At 51.9% G+C, this 27,717-nt stretch overlaps 1 protein-coding gene across 2 annotated transcripts in view; it reads left to right on the top strand.

Moving 5' to 3' along the window:
* The first annotated feature begins 7,679 nt into the window (after positions 1-7,679).
* RRP12 (ribosomal RNA processing 12 homolog) overlaps positions 7,680-27,717 on the top strand; it is a 28,932-nt gene continuing 8,894 nt past the window's right edge. Inside the window, exons 1-27 of one of the 2 annotated variants that reach the window (XM_061402977.1) lie at positions 7,680-7,923; positions 8,429-8,664; positions 10,190-10,273; positions 11,584-11,660; positions 12,155-12,260; positions 12,465-12,581; positions 13,648-13,786; positions 13,875-14,002; positions 14,945-15,043; positions 15,656-15,747; positions 17,617-17,728; positions 17,958-18,055; positions 19,359-19,473; positions 20,515-20,657; positions 20,872-20,993; positions 21,907-21,971; positions 22,059-22,221; positions 22,626-22,780; positions 23,073-23,140; positions 23,691-23,784; positions 24,582-24,740; positions 24,877-24,957; positions 25,128-25,233; positions 25,500-25,607; positions 26,117-26,274; positions 26,400-26,437; positions 26,709-27,235. In XM_061402977.1, the coding sequence (XP_061258961.1) occupies positions 7,785-7,923; positions 8,429-8,664; positions 10,190-10,273; positions 11,584-11,660; positions 12,155-12,260; positions 12,465-12,581; positions 13,648-13,786; positions 13,875-14,002; positions 14,945-15,043; positions 15,656-15,747; positions 17,617-17,728; positions 17,958-18,055; positions 19,359-19,473; positions 20,515-20,657; positions 20,872-20,993; positions 21,907-21,971; positions 22,059-22,221; positions 22,626-22,780; positions 23,073-23,140; positions 23,691-23,784; positions 24,582-24,740; positions 24,877-24,957; positions 25,128-25,233; positions 25,500-25,607; positions 26,117-26,274; positions 26,400-26,437; positions 26,709-26,862 (3,156 nt within the window). In that variant the 5' untranslated portion in view covers positions 7,680-7,784 and the 3' untranslated portion in view covers positions 26,863-27,235. Of the gene's footprint in view, positions 7,924-8,428; positions 8,665-10,189; positions 10,274-11,583; positions 11,661-12,154; positions 12,261-12,464; positions 12,582-13,647; positions 13,787-13,874; positions 14,003-14,944; positions 15,044-15,655; positions 15,748-17,616; positions 17,729-17,957; positions 18,056-19,358; positions 19,474-20,514; positions 20,658-20,871; positions 20,994-21,906; positions 21,972-22,058; positions 22,222-22,625; positions 22,781-23,072; positions 23,141-23,690; positions 23,785-24,581; positions 24,741-24,876; positions 24,958-25,127; positions 25,234-25,499; positions 25,608-26,116; positions 26,275-26,399; positions 26,438-26,708; positions 27,325-27,505; positions 27,668-27,717 lie in introns of those variants that run through there. The other variant, XM_061402976.1, reaches the window with a different exon arrangement.

Here is a 27,717-nt window from a genome sequence, read left to right as displayed (position 1 = left end):
TTCTCCAGCTTTGGTTTCTCCATGTGTATAATATGGATAATGATGTGAAAGGAAAATAAAAACTGGAGTCAATATTGCTAACAGAATGCTCTAAAATGAAGGTGGGAAAGATTTCCCTGGTGGTTCAGTGGCTGAAAACTCAGCAGTGGCCACAGGACTGGAAAAGGTCATTTTTCACTCCATCCCAAAGAAAGGCAATGCCAAAGAATGCTCAAACTATCACACAATTGCACTCATATCACATGCTAGTAAAGTAATGCTCAAAATTCTCCAAGCCAGGCTTCACCAGTACGTGAACTTCCAGATGTTCAAGCTGGTTTTAGAAAAGGCAGAGGAACCAGAGGTCAAATTGCCAACATCTGCTGGATCATCAAAAAAGCAAGAGAGTTCCAGAAAAACATCTATTTCTGCTTTATTGACTATGCCAAAGCCTTTGACTGTGTGGATCCCAATAAACTGTGGAAAATTCTGAAAGAGATGGGAATACCAGACCACCTGACCTGCCTCTTGAGAAACCTGTATGCAGGTCAGGAAGCAACAATTAGAACTGGACATGGAACAACAGGCTGGTTCCAAATAGGAAAAGGAGTACATCAAGGCTATATATTGTCACCCTGCTTATTTAACTTATATGCAGAGTACATCATGAGAAATGCTGGGCTGGAAAAAGCACAAGCTGGAATCAAGATTGCTGGGAGAAATATCAATAACCTCAGATATGCAGATGACACCACCCTTATGGCAGAAAGTGAAGAGGAACTAAAAAGCCTCTTATTGAAAGTGAAAGAGGAGAGTGAAAAAGTTGGCTTAAAGCTCAACATTCAGAAAACTAAGATCATGGCATCTGGTCCCATCACTTCATGGGAAATAGATGAGGAAACAGTGGAAACAGTGTCAGACTTTATTTTTGGGGCTCCAAAATCACTGCAGATGGTGATTGCAGCCATGAAATTAAAAGACGCTTACTCCTTGGCAGGAAAGTTATGACCAACCTAGATAGCATATTGAAAAGCAGAGACATTACTTTGCCAACAAACGTCCATCTAGTCAAGGCTATGGTTTTTCCAGTAGTCATGTATGGATGTGAGAATTGGACTTTGAAGAAAGCTGAGCGCCGAAGAATTGATTCTTTTCAACTGTGGTGGAGAAGACTCTTGAGAGTCCCTTGGACTGCCAGGAGATCCAACCAGTCCATCCTAAAGGGGATCAGTCCTGGGTGTTCTTTGGAAGGACTGATGCTGAAGCTGAAACTCCAATACTTTGGCCACCTCATGCAAAGAGTTGACTCATTGCAAAGGACTCTGATGCTGGGAGGGATTGGGGGCAGGAGGAGAAGGGGACGACAGAGGATGAGATGGCTGGATGGCATCACCGACTCGATGGACATGAGTTTGAGTAAACTCTTGGAGCTGGTGATGGACAGGGTGATGGACAGGCCTGGCGTGCTGCGATTCATGGGGTCGAAAAGAGTTGGACATGACTGAGCAACTGAACTGAACTGAACTGAACTCAGTGGCTAAGATTCCATGCTCCCAGTGCAGGGAGCCCAGGTTCGATCCCTGGTCAAAAACTAGATCCCACCTGCTGCAACTAAGACCCAGGGCAGCCAAATAGATAAATAAAAATAAAAGCTTTTAAAATACAAATAAAAAATTAAATGGAGCTGGGAGGTCTTTAAGGAAGTGTGACTTATGTGGGTCTCCGCCTGGATGGAAATGTGACCTTTTGAGTACTTATTGCCTTAATAAAGGCATCCAGAGTATCTGCCCAGTGTTCCAGAAACTCAAGATATTTATCAGACTCTTACCCTAAAACACTTGTCACAGCCTGTCCCTTAAGGGCATAGATTTCCTTTCTTGCTCTAGAATGTATTCCGGTGGCTTTTGTCTTTATAACCCTCTGACTCTTCCCTGGAACACTCTTTAGTTTTCACCCAAATCTGTTTCTCCAGAATTACAATTCTTAAGAACAAAATAAACTCTTTTCTTATTTGCAGCCTTCTGTGTGTGTGAGTGCTTGTTGTTGTTTGGCTGATGATAATGACACCCACTGCACAGCATAGCTGTGAGGACTCAGTAGGAGCATGAGTGCAATGTGCTTCGAAAGTTCCTGTTAGAATCCAGACCCCTTAGCCTGGCCCTCAAAGCCCATTAGGATATACTCCCAATCTACTTTGCCAGTTTCATTTTCAAAAAGCCACCTCATGGAACTTCTTTGGCCATTCAGAGGTTAAGATACTGTGCTTCCACTGAAGGGGGCATGGGTTCGATCCTTGGTCAGGGAGCTAAGATCTTGTATCCTTCATGGCAAAAAAAAGGGGAGTGGGGTGGGTGGGGTGGGATTCAAAGCAGTAAGTGGCAAAGATTTCGTTTTGGAGTAAGACTGATTTGGGGGGAATCAGGATGCCAGATTATAGTGGCAATCACGCTCTCTCCTTACCCAGACTCCCTTCTGCTAGCCATGGACACCTACTGCCAGGTGGGAAGAAAGGGTGGACCCCACCTTGGAAGACAGTTCTCCTGTTGAGCAAGCTCACACCTGCTGTGCCCAGATACTGGTCCTCTCTGTCAGTTTTAGTACACCAGGCCATTCACTCAGCCCCCAGACTTACTCTAGGAAGTAAGCTCTTCTTCCTAAAAGCTCTTCTTTGCCAAATGAATGTCACTGCCCCAGAAGCCAGGTGCACCCAGCCTTCTGCAACAGTCGCGTGCCAGGTGCGGTGCTAAGCATTTGGCATGTGTTATCTCATTTCTGTCTCCAAAGAGCAGCTCCATTTTCAGATGATCAAACTGTGGCTTATAAAGTCCAGTCACCTGTCCCTGGTCATACCTAGGATGTGGCTCCAAATGCAAGCCTGCCTAAGCCCAAAGTCTGGTTGTTAACACAACTCCAGCAGCTAGGAAAACACTCTGGAGTTGCAACTCCACTGCTTGATCACGATGGGCTGCCCAGGGTGACAAAGCCCTTCTCCTACCCTCAGGGCTTGAGCCCCATTTCAAACATCCAAACCATCACTTCCTCTTTGTTTAGGGCAAGAGGCTAAACCTCAACTTCCCTTTCCTCCTGCTTAGCATCATAAGAGATTACAACCCCACAAATCTAAAAACGGCTTTCCTGTGGCCCTGGGCTCAGTGCTTTGGATGCAGCAGCCCTGTTACTTCCACATAAGCCTTAAAGAGAGTTTTAAGAGCAGTGACTACAGAGGGGGCTCCTCAGCTAAGAGTTGGATCTCCTGGCTTTTGCCCACTGACTGACTGTATGACCTTAGTGGTGTCACTCAACTCCTTGGAACCATATTTACCTGTCTGTGAAATGAGGACATGTGCTCTCTCTCTCCTCCTCACTTCGATAGTAGGTGAGAAGGTGCTTTGTAACTCAAGAAGATTTTTTTTTTGGATAATAATAATGTTAAGTTGCTAAGTCATGGCCAGCTCTTTGCGACCCCATAGACTGCAGCATGCCAGGATTCTCTGTCCTTCACTATATACTGGAGTTAGTGATGGAGATAGCCATCAAAACTCGTATCCATGGAGTCAGGGATGCCATCCAACCATCTCACCTTCTGTCACCCCTTCTCCTGCCCTCAATTTTCCCCAGCATCAGGGTCTTTTTCAATAAGTCAGCTCACAATTGTTGCCTTCTCATTATATGTCAGATAGTGTTAAGCACGTTTGCATGTGTTGTCTTATTTAGTTCTCAAAAATGCTATGGGTGGGCATTCTTATCTCCATTTTACAAATGAAGGAAACAGGCTCAGAGAGTAAGGCGACTTGCTCAAGGTCAGACAGCAAGTGGTGGTACTTGAGTTCTAACTCTGAGGGTTCGACTAGAGAATCCATCCTACAAACGTGAGTGGTCCTTTGTTGCTGTTCAGTCACTTAGTCAGGTCCAAATCTTCGTGACCCCATGGACTGCAGCACGCCAAGCTGACCTGTCCTTTGCTATCTCCTGGAGTTTGCTCAAACTCACGTCCATTGAGTTGGTGATGCCATCCAACCATCTCATCCTCTGTCGCCCCTTTTTCTCCTGCCCTCAATCTTTCTTAGCATCAGGGTCTTTTCCAATGAGTCGGCTCATGCTGATGCTGAAGCTGAAGCTCCAGTACTTTGGCCACCTGATGTAAAGAGTCATCTTTACGAGCCATATATACGTAGCTAGTCTTGGAGACAGTTAATGCCTCTGGGTGGAAGGCGTTGGTGGAATTCAGGGTGGAGGAGGTTAGTCCTTCAGCAAAAAGGTGAGCCCTGGGGTGCAGGGTGGGGAAGAGTGTGCTAGAATGTGCTCAGGCCATCTGGATGTCTCTTTCCCCTCTCCTGGCACCACATGCCTTCCGGAGGAGACTCTGAGCAGATGCCTCAGGATGGAGGGCCAGCAGGGAGCCTGTGGCCCCTCCAACGCTTGCTCCAGACTGAGCATCCAGGGGCCGTATCCAGTCATGGTGCAGGCTCAGTTTGCCGGTCCACCGTGCCTGCTCTCTGGGAAAAGGATCTGAAGGCGGCCACTGCCCTGGGCCTCTTCATCTCCCCATCTGATTTGCAAAACCCCAGGTGGCTTAGTCTTCGCTGCTGTCTCTGTAGGGCTTTGGCTTTAACAGTTTGTTTGCAGTGCTCCCTCTGGTGGCAAAAGGGCACCATAGCACCCTTCACATGGTACCACTAACAACACTTAAACCGTGTTGTGATCATTTTAACACAATCTTCAGAGTAGACCAGTGGGTTCAGTATTATTTTTACCACCTTATGAAATGCAGACTCAAAGAGGTTAAATTCTTGCTCTGTGTGATGCAGAAAGTAAGTCCAGACTTGAGCCCAACACTTTCTCTGTCTTTTCTCAAGTGACTGTCCCTACATCATGACTTCTGGTCATGAGCTGCTGCTGCTGCTGCTGCTGCTAAGTCGCTTCAGTCTTGTCTGACTCTGTGCAACCCCATAGATGGCAGACCATCAGGCTCCCCCATCCAGGCAAGAACACTGGAATGGGTTGCCATTTCCTTCTCCAATGCAAGAAAGTGAAAAGTGAAAGTGAAGTCGCTCAGTCGTGTCCGACTCTTCGAGACCCCGGGGACTGCATCCTACCAGGCTCCTCCGTCCATGAGATTTTCCAGGCAAGAGTACTGGAGTGGGGTGCCATTTCCTTCTCCGCTGGTCATGAGCACTGGCTTGCTTATAGTAATTTCCAAGTTTGGTTCCCTTTTACTCCTCAGGCCACTAGTTCCTTTTTCTCAGACCTAAAACTCAGCCTCTGTGCCAGAAGTGGGCCTGACCAGAGGAGTTGGTGGTGATTCCTGCGGCTGGAGGCTCAGGGCCTGGAGTCAGCGCTCAGCTACCTTCACCGCCTTAACTGCAATGGTGCTTTGTCATGTCAACAGTCTTCATGCTCTCTCTGCCCTGTGTGCAAAGATGACTTCTGATTTTTAGTCAAACAACGAAGTGTAATATATACACAGAAAAGTGCACAAATTGTAAGTATATAGTTCAGTGAGTTAGCACACAGTGATAATGTCCATGTAAACTCCTTACTCAGAAATAATTAGAATGTTACTATTCTCTTTGTGCCCACTCTCAGCTACTGCCACGGTGAACACTGCTATCCTGACTTCTAATACTGTAGATTAGTTACGTCTGGTTTAAACTTTGGAGGGTGGGGGAGGGGCAGTGTGGTTGGTGAGGGCCCTTCTCGCTTTGTGGAAACATGGTGGGAAAAGGTTGGGAAGCTCTGCCAGTTCCTTTCATGAGGGTCCATCCTTAGGAGTAAAACACCATCCAAAAGCCCCATCTCCTAATACCATGAGCTATGGGAATTAGGATTTTTAACATTTGAATGGGGGCAGAGGACACAGTTAGTTTGTAACACATGGCGGAAATTCACATTGTATTAAGTGAAGGAAGCAGGATGCAAAGTGGTTGTCAAGTTCTGGTACATTAAGATTGACTCATTGAAGGGTCTAACTTTAGTGGAAGCCAAAAAACAAAAGTTTAAAAAATGAATGTTTAAAGCCTAATCAGCCTAAAACCCTAGATCAAGCTTTAGTCTGACAAAATCAGATTTATTGATTTGAACTGAGGAAGGGAATTCTGGAGGAATCTTGGAATGCTGCTTTGCAAGAGAGGGGAGGGAAGCTCTTTTGCAAACTTTGGGTTCTGGCTAAAGGATTTTGGGGAGGGGCCCAGGGGAGTGGATTGCAATGGAATCCAATCAGTTCTGGATTGCAGGAGCTGGTGTAGTGGTATCACGCAAGATTCCCATTCTTGCGACCCGGGTTTTTTTCCCAGGCGGCGCATGCCATTTTGGACTTATCTGGTGGCTCAGAGGGTAAAGCATCTGCCTGCAATTTGGGAGACCTGGGTTCAATTCCTGGGTTGGGAAGATCCCTTGGAGAAGGCAATGGTAACCCACTCCAGTACCCTGCTGGTAAAATCCCATGGACGGAGAAGCCTGGTAGGCTGCAATCCATGGGGTCACAAAGAGTCGGACATGACTGAGCAACTTCACTTTCATTTTCTGAAATGAAATTAGGAGAAGACGAGATTAAGTAAGTGGGAATTGAGTGCTATGATGAGATAAGAGAATGAGATGGTTGGATGGCATCACTGATTCAATGGCCATGAGTCTGAGCAAACTCGGAAAGATAGTGAAGGACAGGGAAGCCTGGGGTGTTGCAGTTCATGGGGTCAAAAAGAGTCAGACAAGACTTAGCAACTGAATAGTAACAATAACAATGAGGCAAGAGTGGTTTAGCAAGTGCATATCCCCAGTAATAAATGAAAATAGCTGAGCGGTTTGAAGCATCACTGGCTGCTTTTCTCTTTTTCCAGCTTGAACTGGTTTTCATTCAGGTCTGGCCAGGTTTTAACTCTTTCTTTTTTTCCCTCAATCGAAGTACAGTTGATTTACAATGCTGTGCAAATCTCCGCTGTACAGCAGTGACTCAGTTATACACACATACGCATTCTGTTATATATATATATATTCTTTTCCATGTTTCTACTGTGGCTTATCTCAGGAGATGGATATAGTTCCTTGTGCTATACAGGACCCTGTGTGTGTGTGTGTGTGTGTGTGCGCGCGGACAGACTCTTTGCATGCAACCCCCTGGACTGCAGTCCACCAGGCTCCTCTGTCCATGGGATTCCCCGAGGAAGAATGCTGGAGTGGGTTGCCATTTCCTTCTCCAGGGGATTTTCCTAACCCAGGGATTGAACCCTTGTCTGCTGTGTCTTCTGCATTGGCAGGCAGATTCTTTACCACTGGCGCCACCTGGTTTCTATGCTTACCTTTTGAAATAATTTTTTTAAAAAATTATTTTTACTTATTTGGCTGCATAGGGTCTTAGTTGCGGCACGTGGGATCTAGTTCCCTGACCAGGGATCGAACTCAGGCCCCCTGTATAGGGAGAGCAGTCTTAGTCACTGGACCACCAGGGAATTCCCTGAAATTAGATTTTAAAAAATAATATAAATGTACGTTTGTGTTTTAACCTGTAAAGGAATTCCAGTCTAATAAGGTTCACTCTTGTGGCCAAGAAGCAGTAGCCGTGGGGTAACATCCCTAGCCAGAGCTTCCTTCCTAGGAATGGGGTCTCCCTCCAGCCTCTCCTTCAACCGAGTGTGGAGCCTGGAGACTACGTGAAACCGGATGTTGATTATTTTGCCATGGAAACGGACGCGAATAAGGAAGTTACGTCAGAGGAAGAGGAAGTGGAGCGGCTGCGAACCCACGTGGGTCCTGCGTGTATTTTAGTTCCCCGAACCCAATCCTTTAACCTCTCTCCCTGCCTACTAGGCATGGGTCGCTCGGGGAAGTTGCCCTCCGGGGTCTCGGCCAAGTTGAAACGCTGGAAGAAAGGCCACAGCAGCGACAGCAACCCGGTCATCTGCCGCCACCGCCAGGCCGCCCGCAGCCGCTTCTTCAGCCGGCCTTCAGGTAGCAGGGTCGCGATCACGGCACAGCCGGGCGGCGGGGTTCTGGGTCGGCCTGAGTCTCGATGGATCTAAGCCGCTCTGGGGCCCAGGCACCAGACGCTTCGCTGTTAAAATGTCCAATCTCGAACCTGCTGTAAGGGCCCACCCTCCCCATTTAACAGATACGGAAATTGAGTTCACAGGAGGGAGATAACTTGGCTCGGGTACCACGAGTGTCTGCGTCTGTAATCTTGGCTCTTCACAGAGCGCTGTCACCCTCTTCTCTTTCCCAGGCCCCTCACTGCAGCCCCCAGCCGACTCACACAAGCGAAACCATTAGCTGGAGGGTTCCCTTTCTGGGTCTGATAAGTACCGTGGGCTGCTGAGGCGGACTGCGTTCAGAATTTAGCTTCTCAGATTAGGAGCCCAGACTCTGTCGGTTTTGTTTCCTAGGGGTGGTTCTTGTTTTCTTGGCCAAGGAGTTTCGAGTAGAAGTGGGGGCCTTACTGTTTATCGCTGGTTCTCAGGAAAGAGCGACTTGACAGTTGATGCGGTGAAGTTGCATAATGAGCTGCAGTCAGGGTCCCTGCGCCTGGGCAAAAGCGAAGCCCCTGAGACGGCCATGGAAGAAGAAGAAGAGGTGACGCCGGCTTTCACCGAGAAGTCTTCTGGCACCTTCCTGAGCGGCCTGTCTGACTGCACAAACGTCACCTTCAGCAAAGTGCAGCGCTTCTGGGAGTCCAACTCGGCTGCCCACAAGGAGGTAGGGGGGAGCTCAGGACAGCCTGAGGCTAGCTGGGGAGGGGGACACAACTGACTGCTGTCTGCTGACAACAGGTGGAATCTCTGGGTGATGTGTCACCCTTCCTACTCTCTGTGTCCCTGACCTATTGAATCTCCTAGGGCAGGTTCCACTCCGCTTTTTCTAAGAGTATCTTCTCATCTTAAGTGTAAAGTCCCTCAGTGTATTTTCCAGACAATTTCCAAATGTCCAAAAAATATTTTGCAAACGGTTTTTCTCTTCAACTATACCTAACACAGGCCTTTTTATATAGAATGTTTTCAGAAAACATTTGTTAAATAAATTAACGCTGAATAACAGTGGTTAGAAAATGTTTTATCTAATAGGACCTAAATGTTACCTTTTTTGTTTATAATTTTAAATTATATATATTTATATTTTTTCATTGTTTAAATGAGAAGTGTCAAAACTATAAATGATAACAAAGTGAGATGAGTAGAATAAAATATGGAAGTTGGCCTCCCAGCTTGCCTTCTTTATGGTGGTTACTGTTGACAAGTCACTGTACTTTTCTAGAACAGTGCTGTCCAACAGAAATGTAATGTGAGCCACACACAGGATTTTAAGTTTTCTAGCAGCTGTGTTAAATAAAAGTTAAAAAAAAAGATGCAGGTGAAAGTAACCTTAATTATGTATCTCTCTTGTAACCTGGTATACTTCAAATATTGTCATTTCAACTTATAATCAATATTTTTAAAAGTGCTGTATTTTTACATTATACTTACTGTACTGAGTTTTCAGAATCTAGTCTGACATCTCCATTTGGATGCTAACTTTTCATTGGCAGTACTTGATTAGTATTTAAAGTTCATGAAACTTACAATTGCAAAAGTAGATTCTTATACCCAAGTAGTTCTAAATCTGTTTCCCCATAAGTATTTGCTAAAGTATTTGTTTTTAAATATAAATAATTAAGATGTTTAAAGATGCAGTTTCTCAGTCATACTAGCCAGATCTCAAGTTCTCAACAGCCTCTTATCAAATTATTAATACTATTCTAGACTTTTTTACCCAGACTTTGTCTAGGTTACTGAAAGCACCATTATATTGTATATACACTATTTTGCAACTTTTCCCCCACTGATCAGAATTTCTAAATTCATCTGTATAATTGGTCATCATTCTTTTCAGTAGTTACATAGTATTCGAATCTGTCATTATTATACGATACTACATTATTAATCCCCTGTTGATGGCTGCTTTATTGTTCCAATTGGTTGCTGCAGTGAACACACTTGTGCACAAATGTTTGCACATTTGTGCAGGTATTTCTATAATGGGTAGAGCACTAGAGGTGGGTTTTGGGGCAAATGTCTTCCAGTTTGCTGGGCCCTGTGATGTGTTCCCCTGGCTCAGTGCGAGGGGAACTTGTCTGCTCTGGGCTTTGTCAGGAGATTAATTCGTGATGGAGGAAGGAGAAAAGGCTACCCTGGGGTGGGATTTGATTGGAAATAGATGTCACAGATGGCTTCTCCCTTATGTGCAGATCTGTGCTGTCTTGGCTGCTGTCACAGAGGTGATTCGCTCCCAGGGTGGGAAGGAGACTGAGACGGAGTATTTTGCTGCGCTGGTGAGTGAGTGCAACTTGCTGGTGGGCACTTGGGGAGCAGGTTCTTCAGGCTGTAGAGAGAAGACAGGGACCCCTGCATGCAGGGATAGAGAAAGACAACCTGGAACAGGTGAAAGGGCTTCAGTTACTCTCAAATGGCTTGGTAAGGCTGGTGGGATTTCCTATATGATTCTCATAAAACAAAATCCAGTCCTCTCTTTTATTTTTTTCCTAGTTGATAAAACTGGCTTACACCCAGGGGATTCTCTAATAAAATTGTTTTTAGAGTGTAGTCTGGGGGTTACCCTTTCAGGGGATTTGCTGTCGTTTAGTCTCTAGTCATGTCCGATTCTTTTGCGACCCCGTGGACTGTAGCCCGCCAGGCTCCTCTGTCCATGGGATTCTCTAGGCAAGAACACTGGAGTGGGTTGCCATTTCCTTCTCCAGGGCATCTTCCCAACTCAGGGACTGAACCCACATCTCCTGCATTGCAGGCAGATTCTTTACCTCAGAGCCACTGGGGACGCCCTTTGGGGGCTTGGCTAGGTCAAAATTATTCCATAGTACTACTAGACCATCATTTACCTTTTTCTGTGTCGTGAGTGTACCTGAGAGTTTTCCAGAAGTTATGTAATGTCTGAAGACATTTTAACAGCTCATGGAATTGTGCTTGCATATTCTTATGTTTAAAAAAAAAATTCTCCATTTTAATTTTTAATATGATAAATATCAATAGATATAATTTTCATAAACAGAATCTCTTTGGGGAAATCCTCAATAATTTTTAAGGGTTTAAAAGTCTGAAAACCACCACTGTGGAGAAGGGGCAAACTATAGCCCATGGGCATCATCTGACCCATGGCCTGTTTTTGTATAGCCTGAGGGCTAAGGATGGATTTTACATTTTTATAAGATAGTTAAAACACACAAAGAATATGCAGCAGAGATGACATGTGGCCTTCAAAGCCTGAAATATTTATTATCTGGCTGCTCTTTGCAGAAAATGCTTTTTAACCTCTGCTCTAGAATAATGAAGTAAACTAAATAGCGATATAATGGTTTTCATCACACATCAGGCAGTGTTCTAAGTGTGATGTGTATTAATTCAGTTAAACCTCATGACAACTTAATTATCCCTGTTTTCCAAGTGAGGAAACCTGAGTCACAGAAAAGTTAAGTTGCTAGTCCAGAGTCACAGTGACAGAGCTGGGATTTCAGCTTCTGACACCAGGGTTCTTGGTCCTAACCATCCCCATGGGTGCACGGGGCCCCAGTACCCCATTTGCCCAGCATGACATGCTTCCCACATTCCCACCCCGTGGCCTGGTCAGATGACAACCATGGAAGCGGTGGAGTCCACGGAGTCTCTGGCTGCTGTTGCTTACCTGCTGAACCTTGTCCTCAAGCGGTGAGTCCTGGCTCCTTGTGAGGGAAGAAGGGAGAGGGGCTGGAGGGGAGGGAGTAACACAGGAATTATTAAAAAGAACAAAAAAATGCTAAGTATCCAGTGGCAGTCTCCCGGCTCAGGCTCCGGGTAGCCTGGGATGGTAACAGGACAAGAGTGTGACTGGGGTGGTGGGCAGGGACAGCCATGACGGCCAGCGGGGCAGGAGGGACGAGGTGGAATGTTGGGCCTGCTTGTCTGGGGACCTGCAACCAGGGGACACATTGGGAAAGGACTGAGGGGAGCTTATAAGGGGCCATTGGGTTGGTAGTGGTGGAGAATATGAGGGAGGCGGGGAGCTCAGGGGCCATTGAAACGCACTGAACTGGGTGTCACGACAGGGGAGCCAGCTGCGTGACGGAGCCCGCGCTGCCCCACTCTGTCCAGCTTCTCCTCCAGACCAGTAGCCCTCGGAGACCCCTCTGGGCTTCTCACTGTCTCTGCTCTCTCCCCCACAGTGTGCCCAGTCCTGTGCTCATTAAGAAGTTCTCCGATACCTCCAAGGCCTTCGTGGATATCATGTCAGCCCAGGCCATCGGTGGCTCCACCTCTGCCCTCCGATGGGTCAGTGTCTGGGTCTGGGTGTCTCTCTGCTATCTTCCAGAGCCCACCTGATTTGGCTAAAGCTTTCACGCTTCCTGGGAGGGGTGTAGGCACTCTGTGGACCCTCAGAAAGCCCTTTGGCATTTTCCGGAGTCCCGGAGAACCCGGGCTGTCTCCCACGTGGCTGAAGCGGGTGGAGCTGAGGGTCTCTGCCTCTCCTCTCAGGTCCTCTCCTGTCTGGCCACCCTTCTGCGGAAGCAGGACCTGGAGGCCTGGAGCTTCCCTGTGACCCTGCAGGTGTACCACGGGCTGCTGAGCTTCACTGTGCACACCAAGCCCAAGGTGAGCCTGTGGGACCCCGGGCGTGGGGGGGCGGCCACTCCCATTCCAGGAAGCCCGCTGGTGCTGGGCTGCTGAGTTGGCCCAGGGAGGTCACCTGAGTGCTGGACTCCTATCCGGAGTTTCTGCTGCTGCCTGAAGCCCTGTCTGCTCACTCCTGCAGGAGGGATGGTCACAGTCAGGCCTCTTTGAGTTTCTGCTGCCTCACTGGTCAGTGATGTATTTAGTTACAGTGGAAGGAGAGGGGGCTGGAGGGGGCTTTGGAGTCACACAGAACTGAATTGAATACTTGACTCACTGTGCTGGGACTGTGGACAAGTTACCTAATCTCTCTGAGTCTTGGTTTTTTAAGCTGTAAATAGGGATAATAAAATCAACTTTGCTGCAAGGTCATGGCGACACTCGGGAGTTTTCCTCAGACCTGGTCCAGGTCCTGGCTTGTAGCCAGTGCCCAGTAATCGGTGCTCGGTCACGTTGCTTCCTCCTGAAATTTATAACTGGGGGGAATGTATCAGTCATAACAGTCCTGAGTCACTCCTGATGCTGAGCACTCTGCTCCCAGGCAGGCCTGTGCCTCCTTCCCTGCGAATCCCCATGGCGGTTCTCTCACTTGCTTTAGGTCTTTGCTGGAATGTCATATCACTGGAGTGACACTTACCTGATCATTGCATAAAAAAGTAACAGCCCCTGTTTTATTGTCTGCAAAGTACTTTTATCTTCCAGCATACATTTCTTTACTTCCTATCTCCTGATGAGTTGCTGGTTCACTGCTGAACTGGTGACCACTCTGTATTGTTGGATGATGGCATAAACAGAGGAATCTGTGTTGTAAAGATGAGACACTGAAGCTCAGAGACTAAGTAGTTTGGTTCGCTCAAGGTTGGTTGGTGAGTTAGTAGAAGAGCAGAACCTGAAACCCAGGTTTGTCTTACTTATCAGCCCGGGAGTCCATGCAAAGGATGCCCCCAGCATGGGTATGTGATCATTGCTCATTGCTGGTGGTCATGACAACCACCCACATTGCTGGTTGAGTGCTGACCCGGCCCTGTCCCCTTTTCTTGCCCCTCAGATCCGGAAGGCTGCCCAACATGGGGTGTGCTCCATCCTCAAGGGCAGTGAGTTCATGTTTGGTGAAAAGGCCCCTGCCCATCACCCTGCTGCCATTTCTACTGCCAAATTCTGCATCCAGGAGATCGAGAAGTCCGGAGGTGGGGCAGCGCGGTGGAGTGGGTGGGGCAGGGCCGGGGGCAGCTGCAGAGAGTGGGCTGGAGTCTCAGCTGCCCCTCTGTCTGCCAGGCTCCAAGGAGGCCACCACCATGCTGCACATGCTGACCCTGCTGAAGGACCTACTGCCCTGCTTCCCAGAAGGCCTGGTGAAGAGCTGCAGCGAGACTCTCCTGCGGGTCATGACCTTGAACCATGTGGTGAGCTCATGCCCCAGTGCATGGGGGTGCACTGAGGAGGAGGGGGGCAGAGCTTCAGACCCCAGGCCTGTGTGCTGGCACTCGGGAAGCTCACTGTTCAGGCCAAAAGCGGGAGTTGGGGTCTCCTGGCCCCGACCCTGCTCTTGGCTACACCTGAGGACGCATCTCATCCCTGGAGTGGGGCAGACAGCGCCCCCAGAGCTGGGAGATGAGCTCAGGGAGGAGGTGGGATCGGGTGGGACTGGTGAGGTAGCACTTCTCCCCTGCTTGAGCTCCGCCCCATCCATGCGTATGGTTATATTTTTCTCTCTCACCTTCTTTTTTTGCTCACTTAGTAATTTAGTAAGATCAGTATGACGCTCTAAAGACACATAAAAGCGATGCCATGCATTTCTGCTATCCTAGCACAATTCTGTTAATCTTTATATGTTCTCATACAGTGTTTGTTCACAAACGTATTTTAAAATATTTAATATATGAATAACTTGATCGTTGCTTAGAAAGAAAAAAAAACTCTGAAGTGTATAAAGTAAAAAATAGAGGTCTCTTTCCCGCCAAGTCTCATTTTCTAAGATAAATAGTACAAGCAGCTTGCTGTGTATCCTTTTAGACATTTTCTTTTTAGATAAGAAAACACATAAAGATACAGTTTTAATTATAGTACGCCAACCATTTGTAGCCTGTTTTTTTAGTCCATAATTTTAAAAACATGTTGTTCACATTTCTCTGATGTCGTTTAAATCATTAAAAAATCTCCCAGTGGCTGCCAAGACTTCCTAAAGCAACAGTTGTGTCTGAGTATCTAGGCGTCGGGTGCATGTTTGAGATTCAGGGGGCCCAGGTCTCCCCCCGCAACCCACCAGCTGGAGTGGGATGTGGAGGAGCCCAGGGCTGCCTTGGCCTCCGAAGTGAGTTTCCCACTAACCTCCACGTCCTTTGTAGCTGGTGACAGCCTGTGCCATGCAGGCCTTTCACAGCCTCTTCCATGCCAAGCCCCGTGCAAGTACCCTGCCGGCAGAGCTCAACGCCCAGATCATCACAGTGAGACCTAACAGAGGGATGGGGAAATGGGGGACATGGCTGTGCTGGGGGGAGCCCTGTTACTTGTCTGCAGAGCGAGGTTGGATAGGCCAGACTGGACTGTCCCAGCATAGGAGGTGGGTAGACAGCCAGGAGACCATCCACCAAAGCCACATTAGTGTCCACAGGTGGGGCCCTGACCCTTGACTTTGTGGTAGTTATAACATAGTAAACCATTCAGCATGGTCTCATGGTAGCAGGTACCTCAAACAGGGATCTCTAGGTGGATTTGGGGAAGGGAGCACAACCCTCCCCCCAGCCCCCCAGAAAAATTGTTTGTAAAAATGTGTGTGTGTGTGTGTTCACATGCATTTTTCCAGAGAAGTGTTCTGGTCTTTGTCAGGTTCACAAAGGGTTGTGTTAACCAAGTTATTCTCAACTGCTCCTAAAGACTTTTCTCCCCTAGAAGCGGAAGCAGAAGGGCTTCATGGATCAGGGAAAGGAAAGCCAAGGGGGCTGTGAGTTCTAGGGCCCCGTGTGCAGGCTGTCGTGTAGTGATAGGAAGGGGTGTTGTCACTGGACTGCTGCTGAAACACTTTGCTGTCACCTGCTTGTTCCTGGTCCCTCTCCTAGGCCTTGTACGACTATGTTCCCAGCGAGAATGATTTACAGCCCCTGCTGGCCTGGCTGAAGGTCATGGAGAAAGCCCATATCAACCTGGTCAGGTAAGGTCACGGTAGAGGGCGGTCCTGGCTCCCCACCGTGCATTGCAGACAGGAGGGCCATGAGCTAGAAGTTGGAGGGGGTTCAGCTTTTTCTGGGGGTGGCGGTGGTTCTGTGTTGAGTGTGTGCAGACTAGCTCTTGAGTTCATGAAGGCAGGGCTGGGGAGCACAGCCTGGGTTAGCCAGGGCTGCTGCCTCTCCTGCCGGAGCGATTACCAATCAGCTGTGAGGAGCAACAAGGCCTTCTGAGAGCATCTTCCCCACTGAAGGGTGGAGGCCAAGGGCCGTTCTTGTCACCCCCGGCTGTCACCCTGTGCAGTCGTTTACTTCTCAGAGGGTATCATCTGCTTTCTGCAGCTCCACCCTACGTCCCACCTGGGTTAATGGTCTGCTTCTCTGGGATTCTCAGTCCTTCGAACCCAGTTTCTGTTTTGTGTCTCTGTCATAACACTTACGGGGCTTCCCAGGTGGTGCTAGTGGTAAAGAACTGGCCTGCCAACGTGGGAGACGTGAGTTTGATCCCTGGGTTGGAAAGATCCCCTGGAGGACAGCATGGCAGCCCACTCCAGTATTCTTGCCTTGAGAATTCCATGAATCTGGCCCATAAGTTTGCAAAGAGTTGAACATGACTAAAGCGACTTAGCATGCACACAAAACACTCACTCTTATAGTAGCCACTGGGTAGCTCCACTTATCCCAAATAAGATTGAGAATGAAACAGAGTGTCAGTTGGTGATTGCATTTTGCCTGGAGCCAGAGTCGAGTCCCCGACGGCTCGACCCCTATGTCATCCTCTGTCCTCTGAAGGCTTCTGGTTGGCCCTCTGAAGACTGTTCTGGGTACTCTGCATCCGTGTTTCATTTCACTGATCTTGCCACCCCACGAGGAAGGTCTCAGCCCATTTCATGAACCAGAAACTGAAGCGCTGTGTGTGAGCGTGTCATGCAGCTGTGGGGAAGCAGTGCCGCGTCTGCCAGGCTCATGTTCTTTTCCTGCACCAAACTGCTCTTTACCTGGAAGTGCCAGAAAGTGGCCGGATCATTTTGTTCTCCACTTTTCAGGGTTTAGCCTACAGGAGGACTCCCCTAATTGTAGGATGTGCTAAGTCGCTTCAGTCATGTCCAACTCTTTGTGACCGTATGGCAGAAACACCTAGGAGCAACCTGGATGTGTCCCAGGGTGGGTACTGGTTAGGTGTGAACAGTGGAATACTACGCAGCTGTTGGAAATAACTGAGGTAGATGGGTGCATGCTGATGTGGGGAGATCTCCAAGATACATTGAGAAAAAGCAAGGTGTGTCATGGTTTGCATTCTTGAGCCAAACTACCAGGGTGTGAATCTAGACCACCCCCACCCCCACCCCACTAGCTGGGTGGCCTCGGACAAGTTATTTGACTTCTCTGTGCCTCAGTTTCCTCATCTCTGAAATGGGAATTGTGATAGGGTTTAATCTCAGTTGTTGTTTTTATTTTTACGAAGTTTAAGTGAATTAATGTTTGTTGTTACACCAGAACTTGGCATGTGATAATTGTTCCATAAGCGTTGGCAGTTATTATTTTGTGTGTTTGTATATGTATAAAATCTTCTGGAAGAGTATTGAGAAACTTAGCCTTGATTTTCCCCAGGGAAGTGCATCTGAGTCAGTCTGGGAGACGGTGTGGGGAGGTGGGCATGCTCTTGGTTTTGCACCCTGGAGACCTGTTTGGACCTCGTACCGCGTGTAGCTGTTACCTGCCTGACAGCACTCTGTACAGTTGCCCACCGGAAGGGCCTTTTGGTGCCCCTTGGATCTGTGGCTGCTGTCAGACCTGGGCCATCTGAGTCCCCTAGGCCTCGGGCCGGGCACCACAGAAGCCTTTTGTCTTGACAGGCTGCATCGGGATCTGGGGCTGGGCCACCTCCCTCGGTTTTTTGGAACTGCGACGACCTGCCTCCTCTCCCCCCACTTGCCAGTGGTAACAGCTGCCACCCAGTGCCTCCAGGTACCGCTACCCCCAGCCCCAGCTTTAGTGAGCGGAACAGAGTCTGAGGGGGTCTCCTGCTGCCCTGTCTCCCCCAGAGCTCGCCCACGGTCTCTGGCTACATCCTGGGGAAGAGGTTCTCGGAGTGGAGGCAGACTTCCTGGAAGCTTCAGGGAGCAGTCACCTGGGAAGGCAGAGTGGCACTGGGGGGCTAGCTTAGGCCCAAATGGCCGTGGCCTCTTTTTTGCAGGAGATCCTGAAAGAATGTGTCGCTCCCCACATGGCCGACATTGGCTCCGTGACCTCCTCAGCCTCAGGCCCTTCCCAGTGCATTGCCAAGATGTTCAGGTGAGAAGGCAGCCTCTGCGTTAGGAGGGAGTAAGGTGTGCCTGTCGAAAGCTCCTCCTGATGACAAGCGTTCCTCTCGTCAGCGTGGCGGGCCTTGCGCACACAGCCAGAGCAGTGGCTGTCGTGTGCATGCTGGTCACAGCCCAGGTGCTGTAGTGTCACTGTGCTCGTGAGTGTGGGCTTGGGGGCCCGTCCTCCACCTCAGGGTCCTCATCAGGCTAACGGAGGTGAGCATAGATGAGGTTTTAAATGTAAAGTCCGCAGGATAGTGCCTGCTGTGTAGTTGAGCACCAATAAATAGAAACTAGTGGTAGTTCTGTGGTTCTAGGAGATAGGTGCTGACCCGGCTGACAGTCTGGGGAGGCTGAGCTGCTAAGTGGCAGCCTGACTGCAGAGTCCACTCTTACGTGCTGGGCTGCCCTCTACACCACTGTGAGAGGGGCTGTTCACAGATGGGGCCACCTCGCCCTCCCCGCCACCAGCGAGGAGCCTCGGAGCACCAAGGGGCCTGGATGCTTGGTGTCGCCTCTGGGTCTGTCTGCTCAGCTCTGGGGTGTGCTTTGGGCTCCGTTCCTTACGAAGACCTGGAATGAAGTTTCTGGAAGACTGAGTAGAGCTTTTATGCACTGCCACCTCACCCCCCAACTCACCTCTTTCCCCACACTGATCCCTGTTAGCCATTCTTGCCTAAAGCCTCTGAAGCTCAGCCTTGAGAGATGAACTGACTGCAGTGCGCACAGGCCAGAAAGGGCTAGCGCCCTGCCCACCCCCCACTGCTGTGGCTTTCCTCCCTCTTGTCCAGACCACCTGTTCCTACCCCAGCTTCCTACCTCTGGTCAGACCGAGAAAGCATGGGACAGTGACAGCATGCGCTTTGGAGGCTCAATGAAGGGTATTTAGTCTCTCTGAGCCTCAGTTTCCCCATCTGTTGTTGTTGTTCATTCGCTAAGTTGTGTCTTACTCTTTGTGACCCCATGGACTGCAGCATGCCAGGCTTCCCTGTCCTTCACTATCTCCCGGAGTTTGCTCAAAGTCAGGTCAATGAGGCCATCCAACCATCTCATCCTCTGTCAACCCCTTCCCCTGCCCTCAATCTTTCCCAGCATCTGAGGATGAAACAAATAACCTCACAGCCTTTTCTGGAAGTGTGAAGATTATATAAATGAGATTCTTAGCCCAGAGGGCACTTGATAAATACTGGTTCCCCTCCTTGGCCTTCCCTGGAGCCCTGCCCTGCTGTGGTCAGTAGTTCCTGGTGCCAGCCATGGACTTTCGTGACCCTGACTGCCCACTCCCTTGGCAGGGCGGTGGAGGAGGGCCTGACGTACAGATTCCACGCAGCATGGAGCTCTGTGCTGCAGCTGCTGTGTGTCTTCTTCGAAGCCTGTGGGAGGCAGGCCCATCCTGTGATGAAGAAGGTGAGTGGGCCAGGGCAGGAGGTGGCACTGGGCTGTTAGACCTTGGCCTCTTGGAGGGGCATGTGTCTCTCTTACGTCTGCACTTCATCCACACTCCCACCCCGCCTTCACCCACGCCAAGGGCCCGCAGCAGGTGCTCAGTACTGTGTCCCCAGGAAGGTGACTGACTGGGCCAACATGGAAGGAATGAGAAGAGGGTCAGAACCACCCCCACCCGCACCCCCTAATGCCTGCTTGCTAGTCTTGGCTGGAGGTGATGGTTTTAAAACTCACAGGGAACTAGTGTGATTCTTCCTCACCTCTATCTGTTATGTTTTAATTCTTCAAATTTCCTAAAACAAGTGAGCATAGCATTTTAAGCAGCCCTAAGTCCCAGGGAGGTTACTAGGGCCCAGAGGAAACCATGTAAGGCTCAGGGATCACCCAGAGGTCCTCCTCAGCTCCAGGAGCAGGTAGGGGCCCGAGGACAGGCTGCAGACCCCTCTCCAGCAGTGGAGGCTCCAGGCCTCGTGGGGCCCTCACTGTCTCCCCCTGATGCTGGTGGGACAAAAGGAGCTACCTTGGGAGGGCGGGGGCTGCCTTGAGAGGCCTGGTCTGGGCGCTGCTAGGTTGGCAAATCAGACCCCTAGGAGAGGTCGCCAAGGAATGAGGCTCGCAGCGGGGCTCTGGTGGGCTATGGAGAGCCAGAGGGCGCAGCTCAGGGGCAGCCACTCCACAGCACCTATTAATTTACTAATAGTCCGTGTGGGTCTGCGCTTCCCAGACGTTCCCATTTTTCTAGATAAACTGGAACTCTACATTTGTATGTAAAATCACTTGATTTTTACACGTTACTAACAAATACAGAATTTTTTACAAAATCCTGAGGCATTGAGGAGGGGTCAAGGACAGGTTACTTTGGTCGTTGGCCCTTGACCTCCGAGGGAGCATAACCTGGGCCTGCGCTCCTGACCTCATCCTCTTGGAGCCTCTGGCCCAGACTCAGCTATGGTGCCTGTCCTGCATGCCCATCTCACGCCTGGTCCCTTGACTGTGCCCTAGTGTCTCCAGTCGCTGTGTGACCTGCGCCTCTCCCCCCACTTCCCCCACACGGCAGCTCTGGACCGCGCAGTGGGGGCTGCGGTGGCTAGCATGGGCCCCGAGGTGGTTTTAGAGGCCGTGCCTTTGGAAATCGACGGCTCTGAGTAAGTGCGGCCCTGCCTGGCTTCCATACCAGCCCCAGGAGAGCCTCACGGCTTGTTGTCCCCTGGGAGGGTGTCCACGCCCTGGGGTGACAGCTCTGTGTGCAGCGCTGGTCCGTAGAAGAGGGCGGAAGAGGGCCTGCGCTGCCCCTCGGCTCCGTGGAGGACGGCTTCAGGCCGTCACCTCTCTCACCGGGCATTCCCTCCCTCCTCCCAGAGAGACTCTGGATTTCCCCCGGAGCTGGCTGCTGCCCGTCATCCGAGACCACGTCCGGGAAACGCGACTCGGTTTCTTTACCGCTTACTTCCTGCCCCTGGCCACCACCCTGAAGAGGAAAGGTACCGTGGGCCCACTGCAGTCCTGGAGGGATCGGGAAGGGCTGCTCCAGCACCTCAGCCTTAGGATGTGCGGCAGCCTCCCCGGGCCAAGTGGGTGCTTGGCCAGTGCTAGGGCGCCATCATCAGTGGGGTCCAAGGCATGGCCAGGCTCCCCCATTACAGGACCCTGCCCTGAGACAGGCACACAGGGGCCTCTTCTGCCACCAAGGGAGACAAGTACACACCGATATACACATGCAGAGCTATTCCCAGTACAAGTCCTGACAGCCCCCACATCCCTCAATGGGGCTCCAGTGAAGTCAGGCATGGTAAAGCCCCCCATGGGACACAGATTGCTCTCTGTAAAGAAAGACCTGATGTGGGAATGGACCTGTGTAGTTCATGGTGAGCTGAACCAGTTATATTCAGATCTCAATTCAGCCACTCCACAGTTTGGTGATGTCAGGCAGGTTTATCCTCCCACCTTGGGTCTGCGCCTCATCTGTGAAATGAGGCCAGTAATCGCAATGGTGTGAGGATTAAATGAATAATCATGAAAGTGCACGGTATTCAGCCTGACTTGTAGAAGTTATTCAACAAATGTTGCCAACTTTATTGTCTAGTAAAACAAGGTTTCAGAACAGTATATGTATAGTACAGTTCTTTTGTTTTTAAAAGTGTGCATGTGTTTGGAGAAATGTGACAAAAACGGAAGAGAGGAGGAAGATTGGCGGGGAAAGAGTGTGGGCAGATGTCACTTTCTATTTTACATGGGTCTTTTTAGTTTTTTCAAACAAACAGGTGTTTGTTTAATAAGTGGAGCGGAGGAATCACCCAAATTCCTTCCTCATCAGTGGGCTTTTGGTTTGGGTAAAGATGAGGCCTGTTGGCCAGGAGTGTGCCCAGGGTCAGACCGTGTCCTGTGTCACTGTAGCAATGGACCTGGCCCAGGCAGGCAGCACAGTGGAGTCCAAGATCTATGACACGCTACAGTGGCAGGTAAGGGGGTTGTCGGGGGACTGGGGAGGACAGGTGGGCACGGGGTTGCTGGGCATCACCTTCCTCAGTCATCCCCTCCCTCTCCAGATCTGGACCCTCTTGCCTGGGTTCTGCACGAGGCCCACAGACGTGGCCACCGCCTTCAAAGGGCTGGCACGGACTCTGGGCACGGCCATCAGCGAGCGCCCAGACCTGAGGGTCACCGTGTGCCAGGCCCTGCGCAGCCTCGTCACCAAGGGCTGTGAGGCAGGTACGTGCGGGGTCAGGCCTGGTGGAAGGTGGCTGCGGGGGCCTGGGTTCCCTGACCCCGTCTGGCCTGCTCGTTGCCTGAGCTATCACCCATCCTTTGCGAGGGCCTGAGTGTCTGCTGGGGACTTGAGTTGATGGGACGCTGAAAACTGCGCCCTTTCTCTCTTTACTCTCAACGTGCTGGCAGTTGTCCAGCCTTTATGTGGGGCTGGTCCTTCGCTGGCCCTATAGACTGGGGTGGCCCCATTCTCTGTGCTCTGCCTCAGCCTCTCCTGTCCCAGAGGACCCCAGACCTCTGGTCCCATCACAGGTGCCTCAAAAGAATGCCTCTGGGCTGCAGCTCCAGTGGCCGTTGAGGTGGGGGCATGTTCTGCCCCTTTGTGCAAACTGTGGTCTTCCTGCCAGAGGCTGATCGTGCCGAAGTGAGCCGCTTTGCCAAGAACTTTCTGCCCATCCTATTCAACCTGTACGGGCAGCCTGCTGCAGCTGGAGATACCCCAGCTCCTCGGCGGGCTGTGCTGGAAACCATCAAAACTTACCTCACCATTACTGAGCCTCAGGTGAGCTGGTGGACGAGGGGGAGGAGCAGTCTCCAGTAGGTGAGGGTTGGTTGGGGGTGTTGGCGAGGTCGAGACTCCACCCACCGTGGCTCACTGGGACCTCTGCCCCAAGAAGAACAGGGACTGATGTCAGCAGCGCACTGGGCTTGGGGCCCTAAATAGGGAGGAGAGGAGGAGAAAGAGACAAGGGAGTAGTCCTGTGACCTGCTGTCGTTTTGTATTTTCTCTTTTGTGTATGTGTGTTTTGTATTTTTTCTTGAACAACCATCTCCTTATCCCTTTGGGCTGTCAGCTGGTGAATGGTTTCCTGGAAAAAGCCAGTGAGAAGGTGCTGGACGCCTCTAGCTCTGACTTCACCAGGTGAGTACCCCACTTGGGCTGGGGCAACCCAGGGAACTAGAGGGTGTGCTGGCAGAAGCCCTGTGTTTCTCTCTGGAATTATTTATGAATGTCTTGAGGTGCTGAATGACCCAGCTCCTCCACGAGGCCTGACCGGCTGCTCCTTCCCAGAGTGGCATTGTAGTCTGCTAGGGAGGGGCCAGGACCGTGGAGACGTGCTGCATAGGTTCAAATCCCAGCTTTGCCACTTATGAGCTGTGACCTTGGACAAGGTATTTACTTACTCTGAGCCCTCATCTGTAAAATGGGCATAATGATAGTACTTGCAAGAGAGTTGCTGTGAGCATTGAAGGTGTTGACACATGTCAAGGGTCAGGAACAGTAGCTGGCATCTTATGAGTGCTGAATTAGGTACAGGCAGTGATTATTCATGGGCTCCTTTGAGGCCTCTTGTCCTCCTGCCCCTGACCTTTTCTACCTCCTCTGTCCCCAGTAGACACGAGAACACAGATAGTCCACGCCCTTCCCCAGCCTCTGCTAAGCCCCTCCTTGGTCTCTTGTCCCCGAGCAGGTTGTCTGTCCTGGACCTGGTTGTGGCCTTGGCTCCGCATGCTGATGAAGCTGCCATCAGCAAGCTCTACTCCACCATCCGGCCCTATCTAGAGGTGAGCCACAGAGGCCAGGAGCCCGGCACGACCACTCCTGGGGCAAGTGGGGGCTCCTTGCGGTGTGTGTGTGTTAGGGGGATGTCTCTGTCTGTACGCCTTGCTGCCGCCCAAGACCGAGTCTTCATCTGCTTTCTTGTGGCGTGGCTGCCCTCTGTACCTATCTAGTCCTGGACTCTTGTCACGTGGATGCCATGTTGAGGCCTCAGCTGCTCAAAGATGCCTCTTGCAGACCTGAGACCTAACTCACTCACTGGGCCCATCCGCACCTGCCCTGACCTTCACCCCACCCACCCTCATCCCCCTGCTGCCACTCGGGCCTCATTAGGCAGCTTTAAGAGTTCCAGACACAGTGGGCCCTAGCCCATCCCCTGCCTGCTGCAGCTAACCACCAGGCAAGAGTCAGGCCAACGTGACCTCCTGAAAACTGTCACCACCACAACGTGTAATAAGCAGTTACCCAGCAGCGTGAGCAGTGCCCTTGGTGGGACATGCGGGGTCACCCAACCTCCAGAGAGGTGGCCCTGGAAGAGCAGAAGGGAGGGAGGGGGGCTTCATTCCTCAGCGTCCCCTGCCTGGCCCAGAGTCAACCTCTCACCATCCGTGGTCTCCCTACCCTCTAGTCAGGTTTCGCAAGCTCCAGAGGGCAGGCTTCGCTGGGTTCCCTCCAGGGCTGGTCACAGCTCATGTGGCTGCTCTGTGGATGTTACTGGCCTGAGTGACAGTTGAGGCAGGTGGATGGATGGGTAGGCCTGCCCAGCCTCCTTTCTCACCCTGTCCATCATACCCCTTCCCAGAGCAAGACCCACGGGATACAGAAGAAGGCCTACCGTGTGCTGGAGGAGGTGTGTGCCAGCCCCCAGGGCCCCGGGGCCCGCTTCGTGCAGAGCCACCTAGATGACCTGAAGAAGACCCTGCTGGACTCGCTGCGGAGCACCTCCTCGCCTGCCAAGAGGGTGCGGACTCCAGGGGCCCCACTCCACCCGAGGGTGGATGGGCAGCACCGGAAGAGGACCTGCCTGGAGATGCTTTAGGGGCCTCCGGGGCGAAGGCGGCACTGAGGGTCCTGACTGTTGTCGCCCTGTCCCGCAGCCCCGTCTGAAGTGCCTCATACATGTTGTGAAGAAGCTCTCGGCCGAGCACGAGGAGTTCATCAGTGCCCTTGTCCCGGAGGTGCGGGGGGTGGGGAGATGGGGCGCATGTGTGAATGTGGCTCCTGAAGGCAGATTTGGGAGTGGGGGTGGCCAGGGAGTGTGAGCGCCCTTACCTGGCCCCACTGCCCCAGGCTGCCAGCCCTGGGGTGGCCAGCTTGGGGAACCCATGCTAACGGGCTGTCCCGGCAGGTGATCCTCTGTACCAAGGAGGTCTCGGTGGGAGCTCGGAAGAATGCTTTCGCACTGCTGGTGGAGATGGGCCACGCTTTCCTTCGGTTTGGCCCAAACCAGGAAGGTGAGGCCTGGGTGACCTGGGGCTGGGATGGATGTTCTACTCCCAGCCTGGGAGGCCTGGGGCTGGGATGGATGTTTTGCTCCCAGCTTGGGGAGGAGGCACCCCTCAGCCACTAGTCAGAGAGATGAGGTAGTGTGAGCTGTCTGGCCCTGGCCCCGGGCAGGCTGCTCCTCTCTGGCTGGAGTTCCCCCTTCCTGGTGGGCCCACGATGCAGCGCATGCAGGGGGCTCTGCCCCAGGCAACTCCTCCTGCTCTCTGCCCCACAGAGGCCCTGCAGCGTTACCTCATCCTCATTTACCCCGGCCTCGTGGGCGCAGTGACCATGGTCAGCTGCAGCATCCTGGCCCTGACCCACCTCCTCTTCGAGTTTAAAGGTAAGCGCTATTTCCTTGAAGGCTTGGCAAGCCCTCGGGGTAGGACAGTGCCCAGGAGGTCAGGACAGGGTGGCTACCAGAATGAAGAGTGGTCCTGGGAGGGAGAATGAAGAGCTGGACCTGAGCCCAACTGCCTCCCACCTTCTCTGCTGCCTAGCTCGGCCTTCCTCCTTCCGCAGCTGCCAGAGTCCCGGAGGGTAGGGGCGGGGGGAGGTTAGATCCCTTGCCCAGATCTTAGTTAAGGTTCTGCTTCATATCAACCATTGTTTCTTAACAACCCTGAACAAACTCAGGATCCTCCTGGAACCTTACTCTCTTTCTCTAAAACGGGAGAAGCATAGCACCTGCTCATAGGGTGGCTGAGGGACTAGAGGAGAGATTCATGGAAAGGATCTAGTCCTTGGCCAGGTGCACAGAAGCCTCTCCGGGGTCAACTCCCACCTTCTGGCCCAGCTGGGGTCTGGGTGGGGCTCCCGGTGTCCCTGACAGTGGCCCTCTGGCCGCCACAGGTCTGATGGGGACCAGCACGGTGGAGCAGCTGCTGGAGAACGTGTGTCTGCTCCTGGCCTCGCGCACCCGCGACGTGGTGAAGTCGGCGCTGGGCTTCATCAAGGTGGCAGTGGTCGTCATGGACGTGGCGCACATGGCCAAGCACGTGCAGCTGGTGGTGAGTGTCCCCTTCCCCTCGGCCGGTGGCAACACGGCCCGAGAGCTGCCGGCAGAGACCCAGTGGGGCCTTGAGGTCAGGCGGCTTCCAACACTTTCTTAGCCATGTGCTGTCTTCTGCGGCAGGAGGCCGTGCAGGAGCCCTGGAGGGGCCGGTGGTGGAGGTAAGGGGCACAGCGCCCGGGCCCCCTCTTGTCATCCCCCACGCCCTTCCGTAGGAGCAGGGGCTCTGCAGGGCAGGGCCACCCCTTGTCTTATAGATGGCCAACCAAGGCCGGATTTCCCCTGTCCACAGCGCAGGTGAGAGTAGTCCTGGAACAGAGCTGGAGCCTGGGCTTGCCCTGGGCAGCTTGCAAAGCTCCCTTTGCATTTTCCCTCTTCACTGTGATCTTCTGGGTTTGAGAAGATTCCTTTGGATGCCGCTGCTGGTTTCAGGTCCCTGAAGAACCGTCTGGTGTTGGGTCCCTGGCTCCCTCCTGCTGGGCGCAAGGCATGCGGCAAGCTGGGACTGTCTTCTGAGCCAAACATCCACAGCGCCCCCGCCTCTCTTTCCACATGCAGCTGGGTTGAGTCGCATCAGGGCTCTTGATTGCCTTTGCATCTGGCCTTGGGTTGGGTCAAGGCAAGAAGGGCAGATGAGAGGCAGGACAGCCTACCCCCTCCCGCTAAAGCCTGCCATCTAACTGGGGCCATGGATGGGCAGAATGGCCTAGGCGGTGACTTGTCCCCGAGTGATGGGAGTCAGTACAAGCCTTCAGAGGAGCTCCACAGAGGGACAGCGCAGATGACACCTGCCGGCCACACGGTTCTCAGTCCAGGCCTCACGAAGGCTGGAGAGAGGTCCAGCCGTAGATTAATACAGGGAAACAGACAGGACGCGTGGAACCAGGGGAACGCCGTGGGGTGGGGGGCAGACAGGGCAGGGTGCCTCACCCTCAAGCCTGCACTCTGCCCTGCAGATGGGAGCCATCGCAAAGCTCTCGGATGACATGCGACGGCACTTCCGCATGAAGCTTCGGAACCTGTTCACCAAGTTCATCCGCAAGTTTGGGTCTGTGCCCTGCCTGGGAGGGAGCAGGGGAGGAGTGGAGGGGCTTCCAGTCCCACCAGGACCGCTGCCAAGAAGGCCCTGGGCCGGGGCACTGGAAGGGCTCCAGCTGGACCCCTCACTCTGGACACACTGCCCGTCCCCGGCACCTCACTGCTCACCTGTGTGCCCCCTCACCCCCCAGGTTTGAGCTGGTGAAGAAACTGCTGCCGGAGGAGTACCACAAAGTCCTGGTAAACATCCGGAAAGCTGAGTCCCGGGCCAAGAAACACCGGGCCCTCAACCAAGCCGCCGTGGAAGAGGAAGAAGAGGAGGAGGAGGAACCTGTCCAGGGCAAAGGCGACAGGTGAGCCCCGTGGCCAGGTCCTGGGGACCTGGTCTCCCCCCACCTGAAAC

This window comes from Bos javanicus, chromosome 26, assembly GCF_032452875.1.
Source record: "Bos javanicus breed banteng chromosome 26, ARS-OSU_banteng_1.0, whole genome shotgun sequence".
In the NCBI taxonomy this organism is placed as follows: Eukaryota; Metazoa; Chordata; class Mammalia; order Artiodactyla; family Bovidae; genus Bos; species Bos javanicus.
The sequence above is the reverse complement of the archived record's forward strand: the minus strand, read 5'-3'. Positions and strand labels throughout refer to the sequence as shown.